Below are 13387 nucleotides of genomic sequence, written 5' to 3'. Positions count from 1 at the left end.
CCAATTGGTAGAAGATAAGCAAGATCATAGGAATATATGACAACATGAAGGGGAGCAGGGAGAGGAAGATGAGAATGAACAGTAGAAGAATTTTTTTTTTTAACAGTAGAAGAATTTTGCATGTGAGTAACAGGGGTTCATAATGAAAGGAGAAAGCCAAAATGCTGCCACATATTAATATGAAATAAGAGTACATGAGATAAAAGTAGAAAAACTGGGGGATCCCTGGGTGACTCAGCCTTCGGCCCAGGGCGTGATCCTGGAGACCCGGGATCGAGTCCCACAACCGGCTCCCTACATGGAGTCTCTGCTTCTCTCTCTCCCTCTCATGAATAAATAAATAAATAAATCTTTAAAAAAAAAAAAAAAAGAAATCTCTTGAAAAGTAGAAAAATTATGGTTGAGTACTGGAGGCAATTTTTAAATGAGGAAACACAACAACAACAAAAAAGATTATCAGGAAGCAAAAGGCTATTACTATACCAGAGAAGATGGAGAGTTGTCTACATTGTCCCTGTTACAATTTGGTGAGAAATTATTTTCAAGTGGTGATTTTGAAGCACTAGAATAAAAGGAAATAATTATTAGTTTATGAATTCTGCCTATTTTTGTTGATCAGAATTTCTTTCTCTAAATTATTCTTAAATATTGAACATTTTTGTAAAAATGTACTCTTTCAGGTAGCAATCTGAATTTGTTAAATATCACAGTTGTTTGTCCACACTTACCGTAGGCTTCTCATCAAAGTGTTGTTCCTGGAGTCACTAGGTGAAGTAGTCCAAGAACCATTTGAATCAGCATTCTGAAAGAGTACCCCTTAAGAGTTTTAAGAGCAATTCCATTACTTCTCCATACTGGCTCACTCTCTGTGTGCTAACTACCACATTTATTTATGGATGCTTGATCTAGATTTTAAAAACAACACTAGGGTCACTAGGTGGCTCAGTTGGTTAAGCATCTGCCTTTGGCTCAGATCATGGTCTTGAAGTCCTAGGGTGAGCCTGCTTCTCCCTCTTCCTCTGCTGCTCCCCCTCTGTTCATTCTCTCTCTCTCTCTCAAATAAGTAACTACAATCTTAAAGGAAAAAAAACAACAACAACCCTTAGTTGCCAATAGAACTTTGCTCTCTGAGGTCTCATGGCCCCATGATTCGTGGCTCATTGGTGAAACACAGAATGGAGGAATCCTTTTGCTATGTGATTGGCTATTTTGGCATCATCTAAAGACAGCCTTACCTCAAACAGACTTCAAAAAGAATTTTAAAATTTAAAAGTTAGGGATCCCTGGGTGGCGCAGCGGTTTGGCGCCTGCCTTTGGCCCAGGGCGCGATCCTGGAGACCCGGGATCGAATCCCACATCGGGCTCCCGGTGCATGGAGCCTGCTTCTCCCTCCGCCTGTGTCTCTGCCTCTCTCTCTCTCTCTCTCTCTGTGGGACTATCATAAATAAATAAAAAATTTAAAAAAAAAAACCTTAAGTTTTAAAAAAATAAAAAATAAAATAAAATAAAATAAAATAAAATTTAAAAGTTAAATCCAAAGGCAGTACATACCATTAAGGTTTGCTCTGACTGTATCTGTTCATATGCAAATTTAGCAGCCAAATGTTTTGCCTCTTGTTTAGTAGCACCTTTACCAATATCATATTCTTTCTGTCCAATTTTGCATCTGCAATGAAATCTAGGAGAAATGATAGAGAACATTTACCCAAATACCAAAAAACAGTATATCTAACTTAAGATTTGGAAATAAACATATATTAACAAAGATCTTAATAGAACATGAATTTAATAGGTAGATTTACAGTTTGTATCTTGTATAATATAAATCTTCGATAAGATGTCTGACCAATTTGCTAGAATAACCAAGATTGGTTGATGTCTCAGCTTGCATTTTTCAGGCAACTTCTCTTTGTTGCTTCACTGAAAGATCTGGTGAAAAAGGAACTCAGTGGAGATTTTTAAACACTCCTCAAAGGTCAAAAGATATGGAGGTAGAGAAGGAAGAGAGAGAACTGGTGAATTTTTCAGAGATGCTCCAATTGAAAGAAAAAGCCTAGGAAAGCTGGGGCTTCTATAGGAGAAACAATAAGGTTGCAATGTTTTGTAGGGAACTGGCAAATCATAGATTTTGTTCTAACTTCACATTTTCTGCCCCCTGGCAATGTGCCCCCAAACCTAAGAAAATCTCTACAGTGCAAAACCCCTGTGTTGAAGTCCACATCCTCCTCATATGAGATGTAAGAACATTTGTGATTAGGCAATGATACCTGGACAATTATATGAGAACTATATTTAAGGTGGGAAAGGAATGGACATGGTATCAAGGAGTTACTATTTATTTTTTTCAAAAATTATTCCAGTATTATTTGCAGTTGAGGGCAAATACACCCAGCCAGGGTGAGTCTTCCCTGCTGGGCCCTGAAGGCAGAATTAGAGGGAATGACTAGGTGGTTTCTTTTTTTTTTTTTTTTTGACTAGGTGGTTTCTATGGCTCTTACTCTCCCAGGCACCCCTAAGTAGACTTCCTCTCTCTTCTTAGGTAACTGTTAGAATGCTTAATCTAAAGGAACCAAACAGGTGAGCTACAGAAAATAAAATAAAATAAAATAAAATGGCCTCCTACTTTGTTGAAATAGACTCACACAATTCACTTTTGACTATTTCATGCCAATGAATACTCTTCTACTCTCCTCGTCCTGGTTCTGGCCTACAAGCCATCAGAATTAAAAAGTACGTAACTGAGTCAATTCAGAGGACAGTATCCTGAAGTGGTTATTTGGACTATTTGCTGTTTAGACTTTTTCTCTCTCTCTCTTTTAACAGGTTGGCTATAGCCAAGAAACAATCTGCTTCAGGTTTCAGAGCTTAAGCCTATGGCTAAAACTCACTTCCTTTAATACCTGGTATTTGTCTAGAGAGTGATACCATTTAACCAAATTTGAAGGACAAACACCTAGACAAACAGCTCTCTAATCTGATTATGGCGAAGAGAGTCATGTTACCTACACATGTGGTACAGTCATCATCACACTCCCACTGTGACCTCGGGGAGGGAGAAATCTCCACAACCCCCTCCAGCAGGGGCACCCCATTCTCTCCTAGGTCTCTTGCAGACTAAGCCACCAGATATACCTCAGAAATAAAGGATCCCTCAGATTTGATCCATTATGGTATATGGGCCCCAAGTATTCAGTAGTTAAGCATTTCCATATTTGAATTACAAAGATGTCCAACTATGTATAAATCCTATAAAACCTTCTGTGCAGAAGGTACAAAAAGGCAAGACAAATATTTCTGAAAAATTAGACATGACAACAAGCCCCTTCTATTGCTTAGATACAATGAAACAGAAGGAAAAGCTGAACTACATCTCACCTTTCTGGCCCACAATCCTTCAATTCCCATTGTTCATAATTTACAGATAGTTGTTCCTTCTGGGCAAGCCTATTCATACGGCCTATGTAATTCCCAACGCCTTCTAATCCTTCTGAAGTATCTGTCGTTGGCAGTGATAAAGAACTAACCGCCTATAAAAGAAAATAAGAAACATATTTAATACAGATGAAAACAAAGATTTAACCATTTTATTTCCTCTAATAAAATTACTAAATGAATATTCAAAAAACAACTTAGATTTTACGTATTGCCCTAGTCTACTACCTTGAGTAAAAGTCTAGCATGTATCTTTTTCTACCACAAAAAATCCATAAGAAGAAATGTTAACAATAGGAAAGGAACTACCCATTTTCCTTTTATAGTTTCCTACAGAGAAACAATATGGTCAACTTTCTGGTTAATCCATGCAAAATACTGTAATACTGTCTAGTTCACTTACCTTTTGTAAATCTCAAAAAACAAGGTAACCAATATTGAAGGAAAGTTATATCCTGGATCACACCTCATTGGGTAAGAGGAGTATAATAGCCCCATTCCTTCCATTGTTATCTGTACCTTATTTATTCCTAATTTGACAAAAGCTTGTCCAAAGTTTTTTACTTTTATTAATCTTGTCAAAGAAGTAACTTTTGGTTTTATCAACCTTCTTTATTATTTCTTTGTTTTATTTTACATTCATGTTTGGCCTTATTATTTTCGTCCGCTTTTTCGGGGAAAGGTATTCTATTGTTCTTTTTCTAACTTCTTGGTTTGATTTTCTGGCTCATGAACAATTCACAAGTTTGCAATCTCACTTGATTTACTTTTCCCAATTTGGGTTACAAGGGTGATATCATGGAGTAAGATTTTTCAGGAAAGTACTTTGAAAGTCAGTTTTTTCAAAATTATCAATATCTGATAAATGATCCTCTTTTGTCCCACATGTAAATGATTTATTTTCTCATTTTACAGCTGGTTTCTGCTACCCGATGGTTTTTAATGTGGCTGTGGACAGCAATTTTTTCATTTTAAAAAATTTCCTCTTTCTGCCTCGATGCTTATAGGATTTTTTTCATCATCCCTAGAGCTCAGGACTTTCCCAATGATCCATGTTCTAGGTGGCTCTGTAGTTTTCTTTATCTTTTGAGTTGTTGTTTTTTTTTTTAAGATTTTATTTATTTATTTATTCATGAGAGACACACACAGAGAGAGGCAGAGACATAGAGGGAGAAGCAGGCCCATTCCAGGGAGCCCGATATGGGACTTGATCCCGGGACTCCAGGATTAAGCCCTGGGCCAAAGGCAGGCACTAAACTGCTGAGCTACCCTGGCTACCCTGTTGAGTTATTTTAACCTGCTTCCAGGTCATCCTTTACTTCAGAAACACTTTCAACACTAATCTCTTCAGATAGCTTCTTCTGGGACACCTGGGTGACTCAGTGGTTGAGCGTCTGTCTTTGGCTCAGGGCATGATCCCGAGGTCCTGGGATTGTGTATCACATCAGGCTACCTGCAGAGAGCCTGCTTCTCCCTCTGCCTCTGTCTCTGCCTCTCTTTGTGTGTCTCTCATGAATAAATAAAATCTTAAAAAAAAATAGCTTTTTCTGTAATCTTTACTCTCTTCCCGGCTTCCAGGATACCAGTTCCACAGGTGTTGATTCTCCATCACCTGTCCTGCTGATCGGTCATTCTCCGCAAGGTCCTTCCATCTCTTTGTTCTTTGTCCTCAATCAGGTGGGAGACTCCTGCCAGAACCTGTCAACTCATTTCTCACTGTTTCCTTTCCTATGCATTCAACTTCATAGGCTGTCTTTAGTGCTGGCATTCTAAGGAGGTAATTTTCAGGCTTTGCCCACTACTTCCTAGATATACCTCTGACTCTAGGCTCTACAGAAAAGGAGATGGAGGAAAAAGACCCAACTTCTGAATGTAAAAGTACTTGTGAATAGCTTTATTCTGTGTGTGTTTTCTTGCAAAGTAAAGTTAGAAAGGGCATTTACTCACCTTGTTTTCTTTATGAAGTATTTCAAGAGCTAATTTGGCTGCAGTATTTTTGGCCTCCTTCTTTGATTTACCTTCGGCTTCTGGATATTTTCTGTCATCTATGATAGCTTGGAATGTAAATCTGATTACAAAGGCAATATTCATAAAATGTTATAAAATTCCTGCATTATCTGCAGACAAGTATTCCAATCACACTGTCTCCCATAACTACCTTGAAGGTTTTAACCTGTTCAATATAGAATTTAAGCAGTCACCCTCACTCAGCCAAATAGCACATCATCTTTGCTCTAAAGCTAATTATGTACTTCAAAATCATGCCAGAGTTGCCATTCTTCCAGTTCATATTTTATACAGCTATACCTTTAAAAAAAAAAAACAGCAATTTGGGGTGCCTGGCTAGCTCAGTCAGTAGAGCATGCAATTCTTGATTTCAGGGTTGTCAGGTTGAGACCCACAATGGGTATTGAGAATGCTTTAAAAAAGTCTTTAGAAAGTAGAAATTTACCTTAAGTTATGTGCCGGTCCTTCCTTAGACAGTTCATTATACTTAAGTACCTTTTTGTGCTTCTGACAGAATATATTAAGTTCTTCAATAAAAAAACTTGGTGGACGCTGATTGGCCATTTCCTCTAGTAACCTAGAACAGAAGAGATGTTTGAAAAAAGTGACACAGAATATATTTAATCTGATTTTCCCAATTCAGTGCAGGAGACAAAAAAGGATAAGAAGAATTTTCTTTTTTAAAAAAATTACTTATTTATTCATGAGAGACACAGAGAAGAGAGAGAGAGAGAGAGGCAGAGACACAGGCAGAGAGAAAGAAGCAGGCTCCATGCAGGGAGCCCGATGCGGGACTCGATCCCCGACTCCAGGATCACACCCTGGGCCGAGGGCAGGCGCTCAACTGCTGAGCCACCCAAGCGTCTCAAGAATTTTCTTTATAAGACTCATTTCAGCCCCACATAAAACCAGAGAAAACTTCTTACAAAATATTTTTCTCTCATGAACTGCACACCAAGCTAATTTCTCCAAAACTTTCTATTTCCAAAACTCAACTGGTCAAAAAAAGGAAAGGGGTCTTTTACTTCCACTCTGCTCTCTGCTGCCAGTGAGTGTCAGGTACAGGTATCTCCACCTGCGTGAGAAAGTAAAAAGCCTACATGAGTAGAATCAGAATTCTTCATGATGAGAAAAAAAAGGTTGAGAGTATACATATAAAGTGAAGTCTATTAAATGATCGAAGATTTCACTATATAGAAATAGATGCCCCAATGAAATCTCAAAAATCTTCCCTTTAAAATATGCATTAGTCACTTTTACCTGGATAAATAATGACCCCAATTTATGGGTCTATTAGACCAAGAGAGTAGCAGTGATTTAAGTCATAATGAAAATCTAAAAAAATATAGAATCTAAATATAGGAGCCAAAACTATAAAACTCTTAGAAGAAAAAATAAAGGTAATCTTCATAATCTTGGATTTGGCAATGGAATCTTTGCAATGACAGCACAAGCAGCAAAAGAAAACAGATAGATTGGGCTTTAACAAAAGTAAAAACACATCTGTGTTACATAGGACACTGTGGAGAAAATGAAAAGACAATTTACAGAATAGGATATCTATAGATCTCCTCTCTGCTCTACTAACACTCACTCCCCTGGTGATCACCTCTAGACTTATGGGTTTAAATTTCACCTACACAATGATGGTTATCACCATCATTAATACCTCTACCCCTGACTATTTCATGACTCTGTTTCTGTTCAATAGGCTGCCTCCTTGACTCCACTCCTTCCACTGCCTCCACCTGGTCAACTTCCATTTCCTAGAGATCACAGCTCAGAGGTCCCTTCCCAGAGACCCTAGAAGTCCTTGTTTCGCACTCCATCACAGCTCTTATTCCCTTTACTGCAATTGCTTATATAAATGACTATCTTCCAAAAGAGACCATGAGCTACAAGAGGGAGGGGGCCAGGCTGTTATTATAGGGCTCAATAATCAATGAATGAATACCAAAATATCGGCAGACCTTCCTCCATCTGCATTACTTGTCACATGCTTTTCGCTTTGCTCTGAATGCAGTATCTACACCTTCTGTCCACCAGGCAACTCCTACTCATCTGTGAGGCTGACAAGTCTTCTTTGATGTTGGAGGGGCAGCCAGTACTCCTCCAAGGGCCTGCCACTCCACCTGGCTCAGCCCTCATAACAGCCCAGTCAGTGAGCTCTTTGGGAAGCAGGTTCCATGTCCTATTCATCTTTGTATCACCAATACCCAGTGACAAGTAGTAAATGTCCAACACTTGGATAGCGTTTAGGAAAATGAAAGGATGACCTGTTAAAACTAAATACTCTACTTGAAACCCCCTCATCTTCTCCCTTTTCTTCATCTGCTATTTTCTGGGGATCCCTTCTTCATTTATTCAATAAACGCTCATCGAGTGCCAGGCACCATTCTGACAATGAGTATACAGATGTGGACAAGACAAATGAACACCTGACCTAAGGGAAGACAGGAAATGGCCATGCACAGAAACAGATAATGGGAGTGGATAATATGATAAGATGGCCAGAAGTGCTATTGTGAAATTAAATAGGGGTGTGGCATAGAAGGTGAGTTGGTAGGTAGAGGCAGAGATATGAGGGAGGTGGTTTTTAGATACAGTGGTCAGGAAAGACCTTTCATAGGAGGCAATTTTAAATGAAGACTGAATGATGAGTCCATTATATCAAGATATGGGGGGAAAGTAACTCAGGAACCACCATGGCCTTTGAAGGGAGAACAAAAACATCAAGGGATCAAGGGGACTGCTGCATAGTGAGTGAGGGGGAAAAGAGCAGGAAGTGAGTCAGAGAGGTCAGCGCGTATAGATCTTATAGGTCATGGTCGCAACTGGTGGATGGTATTCCAATTGCAATAGGAAGTTACTGGACATTCTCTAAGTAGAGAGGGAATGTGATTGGATTAATGCTTTTTGTTTTTTTTTTTAATTCATAGACACACAGAGAGAGAGGCAGAGACACAGGCAGAGGGAGAAGCAGGCTCCACACAGGGAGCCCGATGCAGGACTCGATCCCGGGTCTCCATGATCATACCCCAAGCTGCAGGCGGCGCCAAACCGCTGCGCCACCGGGGCTGCCCTAATGGGGTTTTTTTTTTGTTGTTTTTTGTTGTTGTTGTTTTAAGATTTTTATTTATTTGAGAGAGCAAATGCTCGAGAGAACACAAGTGAGGGTGCAGAGTGGAGGAAGAAGCAGGCTCCCCGCTGAGCAGGGAACCCGATGTAGGGCTCGATCCCAGGACGCTGGGATCATGACCTGAGATGAAGGCAGACGCTTAACAGACTGAGCCACCGAGGCACCCCTGGATTTCTGTTCTAAATTATTACTCTGATACTATGTAAAGAATAAGGTATGGCGTTAGGGACCAGTGTGGACAGGGGAGCAGACCACAAGAAGCAAGGAGACCAAGCAGAGGCTGCTGCTGCTGAGGTTCAGGGGAGCAATGGTGGTGGCTGGAAGCACAGCGCTGGAAGTACCTAGAGTCTGCGTAAAGGCAAAGCTGTCACATTACTGCTTAGTGTTGTGGAGACAGTCAAGTTTTAGAGGCCACACTGATCTGGGCCACACCCTCTCTGAACCTTTCATTTGTGACCTGAAGACAGGAATAAAAAACCCCTATTTAGATACTGTTGTGAGGAATAAATCAGATGAAAAGCATCCAGCAGAGTCCCCCACACCATTAACCCTCAATAAATGGTGCTCCTGGTCTGCAATTCCAAAATCCAAAAAGCACTAAAAACTGAGGTTTATTTTGTTTTTGTTTGGTTTTTGATAGGTTTACAGCCCCTTGTCTAGACCTGAGCTGACACAAGCTATCTATAGTCTTTATGAAACTTGGTTGTCCACTTACACACCTCACTACAGAAATTGTTTTATTATAGAGTGCTGCCCCCAAACTGCTGAGAGCACTCTATAACAGACAAGATTTATGCTGCCTTTCCTTTCTAAACTCCAAAACTCTAAGAATACTATAATATGCATGGCCCAAGGGTTTTTGATAAGGATCTGTAGATGAACGATTATTTTTAGGAACCAGTGTCATTTACTTTGGTCACAACCATGAGACCATACATCAGATTGGGAGGGAATCACAGATATCAGAACAGCAGGTATAGAAGAGCCCTTAGCAATTATAACCTGAAGTTCTATAAATGCCAAGTCCTAAGTACTTTTAATGTTAAGTAACTGCTGATCATCAGGATGACGAGCCGGTTTGAAATTTAAGTGAAATATGTATGCAAACTAAGAAAGTGCTGAATTAACATGTGTGTAAAAGTGCATGTTTTTTCAAGTCTGGAAAAAAGAAACAGCAGGCTTCTTTTCAACTATTGTCAGTAAATCTTGTTTTAATTCTCTATTATCGTTTTCCTAAAAGAAATCTCCACCGAAAATCACTAACGAGTGTTATGTATCCATTTTACTCATGAACCCATTTTAGTCATCTTACGTTGACTGTACCTCTGTCCTGCCAGATTCTGAGTTTTCTGTGGACCCAGGCCCCCTCCACGGCTTGCACAATGCTTGGCATACAACAGTCATTCAACTAGTATCTGATTAGTTAAATGAATAAACGGCAGGTCTGGTGTTAGGGATTCTTCAGATTCAATGAAGCAAATTGAAGAAGAGCATAATCAGCCCCAAATTCTAAGCTCCTAAGTGGCAGCAGAGTTTATCTTTCTGCTCTCCTTTGGGAGACATTTTGAGTACTAAAGAAATCACAGGGAATAGGAAGTCTCATTATTCTGTAATTCAAAAGAGAATTTATGAATTACCATTCATTAAACAGATTATTTCATGAGAAGTTATTATGACTAGGTGCTGGGATGGTTCCAGGGGACAAAACCCTGCTCTTGTGAACTTACTAGTGGAGGAACACAGACAAGTCCATAAAAAAAAGTCATGGGGCTGATAACTACTATGCTGAAAACTGAAGCAGAGTAAGGGACAGTCAGGGAAGGGCGGGGTTTCTTTTACATACCTGGCTGTTCAGGGAAGGCTGTTGTAATGAAATGGCATTGCAAGACCTACAGGGTAAAGCGAAAGAATGACCCATGCAGGCACCTGGGGGAAGAGCTTTCCAGGAAGAAGAAATGGGCATGCAAAGGCTCAGGGGCAGGCATGTCCTTGGCTGTAACCCAAGAAGAGCGATGAGACCTGTCTGGTCCCAGGGGAGAGAGCAAAGGGCCTTGTATTCGACATTTACCAAAAAAATGTTTTAAGATTGATTGATTGGAGAGAGAGAGCGCGCTCAAGGGGCAGGGGAAGAGGGAGAGGGTCTCTCGCGCGGGCTCCCCGACAGCTGGGGCTGTGCACCATCACCTGAGCCCCAGCACAAATCGCCAGGCGCCCGATGGCGGATTTCTGATGAGACGGTGAGCTCCTGGCACCTTCCGAGCAAGGAGCGTCCTGTTCTGACTTGACCCCTCGGCAGCTGCAGTGTGGAGAGAGGACGTGGGGGGCAGGGGGGTGCCGCGCTGCAGCGGGGCGGGGGGCCAAGGCCGCGCCTGGGAAGCCTCCGCAGCCGCGGGGACCGCAGGATCTTAGCCAGGGCCTGGGAGCCGCCAGGGAAATCCAGGCCTCCTACCGCCCTGTGCTGTCCTATTCCACAACTTCTCTGTTTTCCACTGGATCCCCCGCCACCCCGCCACCCTGGCCTGGGAAATGCGTCATTTGCTCTTACAGAAATTCTTCGCGGGAAAAGAAAAAAGAAATGGTTTTCGGTGCGCAGCGCGCCACGCGATCGGTTCCCGAGCTCCGCGAAGAGCCCCGCACGTCGGCGGCGGGGCCGGGGTCGGGCCAGGGCTCGGGGCCTCTCCCCGCGTCCGCGTCCCGGCCCGAGGCTCGCCCCCGCCCAGCCCAGCGCCCCCGCCCCCGCCCCGCGCCCCCGCGCCGCGCCCGCAGCCCCGCTCGCCGCGCTCACCCGCTCTCCCCGCGCCGCCACCGCCACCGCCACCGCCACCGCCGCCGCCGCCGCCGCCGCCTGCAGGGTCCGGGCCGCTCGCTCGCTCTCAGTTTCGGTTTCCCCGCGGGCTCCGCCTTCCCTCCGGCCACCGGCCTCTCCCGCACCCGCGCTGGGAGCCTCCCTCCGGGGCCGCGAACCCGCGCGCCGGCCCCACGTGCAGCGGCGAGGCGCGCAAGGACCCGCGCAAGGACCCGCGCGCGGCGCCCCCGCCTCCCGCACCGGCTCCCGCGGGTCTCCGCACCCCCAGGGCGGGCAGGGTCCGCACCGGGCCTCGGAGCACCGCCCGCAGCCTGCCGGGTGGGTGTCATCAGCTCCGTTTCACGAGAAACTGGGTGAATTAACTCGCCCAGAGGCCTGCTGCTGGTTAAGCGGCCAGGATGCAACTCAAGGTCACCACTCTGCTGCCTCCTCATCTTTACAAGACTGGGGATGAAGACACCTGGGGACAAAGCCTTCCTTTAGTCATTTTCCACCCACCCACCCATCCATCCATTCCGCAGGTCCCGGCCAGCACTCCTAGTTCTAAGCACCGGCCAGTCCAGCAATTAGGAGACCCATCTGCTCCCTGTGGGAACTCCTGGAGTTTTACTACCAGACCCCACTAATAGTCCTGGATTTGTAAGAAATGGATATGATGCTCGAGGAGTGCGGAGGACTTAAACCAATATTGACAAGTAGGTGCTTTTACTATACCTATTTAACAGATGAGGAAACTGAGGTCTGAGGCACAGAGAAGTGACACAGTCATTAAGCAGGAGAGCAGGGATTAGAACCAGAAGTCTGTACCCTCAGCATCTTAGCTGGAGTGACGGAGTGAGGTGGTCCCTAGATGGAACTCAGACGTACATTCAATATTTGGCATTGGCTCTAGGAGCCCCTCCCCACTTCTCTTCTACATCCCCCTGGAATTTCAATTCAGTGGTTATCAGTAGTTGAACGCTCTATTTTCTATATAGCTCATGTCCTGGGCATGACTTAAATCCCACAAATGTGAAGTACTCATGCAACGATTTGAAAGGTAGATGGAAAAAAAATCCATCTTTCTGTGGAAATTCCAGATGACAAAAAGCTCCAGCAATGGTGGGAATTTTCATCAGACTATTTGCCAGTTTTGTCAGTGTGTGGTGGCTGTGACAGCAGCAACAGTAGTAGCAGTGACAGGATTTCTGAGTTTTTGAGGCGCCTGAACTGCCCAAGACAGTTTAAGAAAGAAAAGGACAAGCTCAAGCATGGTCAGAGGATACAGGCTTTAAAAATGCCCAGAAGAGCCTTGCAGTTCTTTAGTGTTAGGGCTAATGTTGCATACATTCGGTGCAGAGTCTGATGCTGCATGTAGCAGACTTGTGCAATACAAATTTAATTTATTGCCTCCCCAGGCTGCTTCTATGAACTTTGAGGCCATTGATTGGGAAAGAACGAGGTCCTGCGATTTGGGTGGATTTGAGTGGATCCAAGTATCAGTACCCTCCCAAATTCTGCTGAGTCTCCACAGACCTTCCATTCTAGTTTGATAAGACTCGTACAGCCTGGTTGGAAGATTATGAGGTAACCACCTTACAAGGAGGTGCTGATTCTCCACATGCCTAGACCTAGAATCAGATGCTAACATGCCCCAAGAGGATACGGGTAAGATTTGATCCAGGGGAGATAGTTTACACAACAAAAGATTTGCAAGATTTCACTAATTTTTATCAGCAGAAATCCAGGAAATATGCATGGAAAGTATTCTAAAGGTGGCACTAGAAAATGAACATAGTTTAGATTATGCACTCCGTGTTCTGGCTTCAGCAGCTGGAAATGGCTCTAACAGCTTGTTCAATTGGTTTACTGCAATCTGGGCTCAGTGAAACTGTGATGCCACTAATACAGATAAATCAGAAATACTTAGGGACTCAGGATATTGGAGTAGATTGATGATATGTAACCTGTTCCTTTGTTCCCTAACCATGCCTCCCAAGAAGATCCAAAGGACCACATTGGAG

The 13387-nt window shown here is 43.1% G+C and overlaps 2 protein-coding genes across 4 annotated transcripts in view; both read right to left on the bottom strand.

Moving 5' to 3' along the window:
• EIF2AK2 (eukaryotic translation initiation factor 2 alpha kinase 2) overlaps positions 1–11417 on the bottom strand; it is a 33499-nt gene extending 22082 nt beyond the window's left edge. Inside the window, exons 1-7 of one of the 3 annotated variants that reach the window (XM_041757238.1) lie at positions 11364–11417; positions 5885–6016; positions 5380–5500; positions 3376–3527; positions 1552–1678; positions 729–802; positions 484–562 (exon numbers count right to left, since the gene is read on the bottom strand). In XM_041757238.1, the coding sequence (XP_041613172.1) occupies positions 484–562; positions 729–802; positions 1552–1678; positions 3376–3527; positions 5380–5500; positions 5885–6003 (672 nt within the window). In that variant the 5' untranslated portion in view covers positions 6004–6016; positions 11364–11417. The other 2 variants (XM_041757237.1, XM_041757239.1) reach the window with 2 other exon arrangements.
• On the bottom strand, positions 10431–11818 carry LOC121491870 (translation initiation factor IF-2-like). Its single transcript, XM_041757004.1, has 3 exons — positions 11446–11818; positions 10763–11368; positions 10431–10571 (listed from the first exon to the last, which is right to left on the bottom strand). The coding sequence occupies exons 1-3, from the start codon at positions 11816–11818 to the stop codon at positions 10468–10470; spliced, it is 1083 nt and encodes a 360-aa protein (XP_041612938.1). The 3' UTR covers positions 10431–10467.
• Positions 11819–13387: the final 1569 nt, after the last annotated feature.

This window comes from Vulpes lagopus, chromosome 5 (assembly GCF_018345385.1).
Source record: "Vulpes lagopus strain Blue_001 chromosome 5, ASM1834538v1, whole genome shotgun sequence".
NCBI lineage: Eukaryota > Metazoa > Chordata > Mammalia > Carnivora > Canidae > Vulpes > Vulpes lagopus.
The sequence above is the reverse complement of the archived record's forward strand: the minus strand, read 5'-3'. Positions and strand labels throughout refer to the sequence as shown.

Excerpts from the sequence above, each read along its gene's own strand:
- LOC121491870 (XM_041757004.1), bottom strand. The coding sequence starts at position 11,818 with ATGAGGAGGCAGCAGAGTGGTGACCTTGAGTTGCATCCTGGCCGCTTA. Across the intron at positions 11,369-11,445 it reads GAAACCGAAACTGAGAGCGA|AGCGGGTGAGCGCGGCGAGC; the intron begins GCGAGCGGCCCG and ends CGGCGCGGGGAG. Across the intron at positions 10,572-10,762 it reads CGATTTGTGCTGGGGCTCAG|CCAAGGACATGCCTGCCCCT; the intron begins GTGATGGTGCAC and ends CTTGGGTTACAG.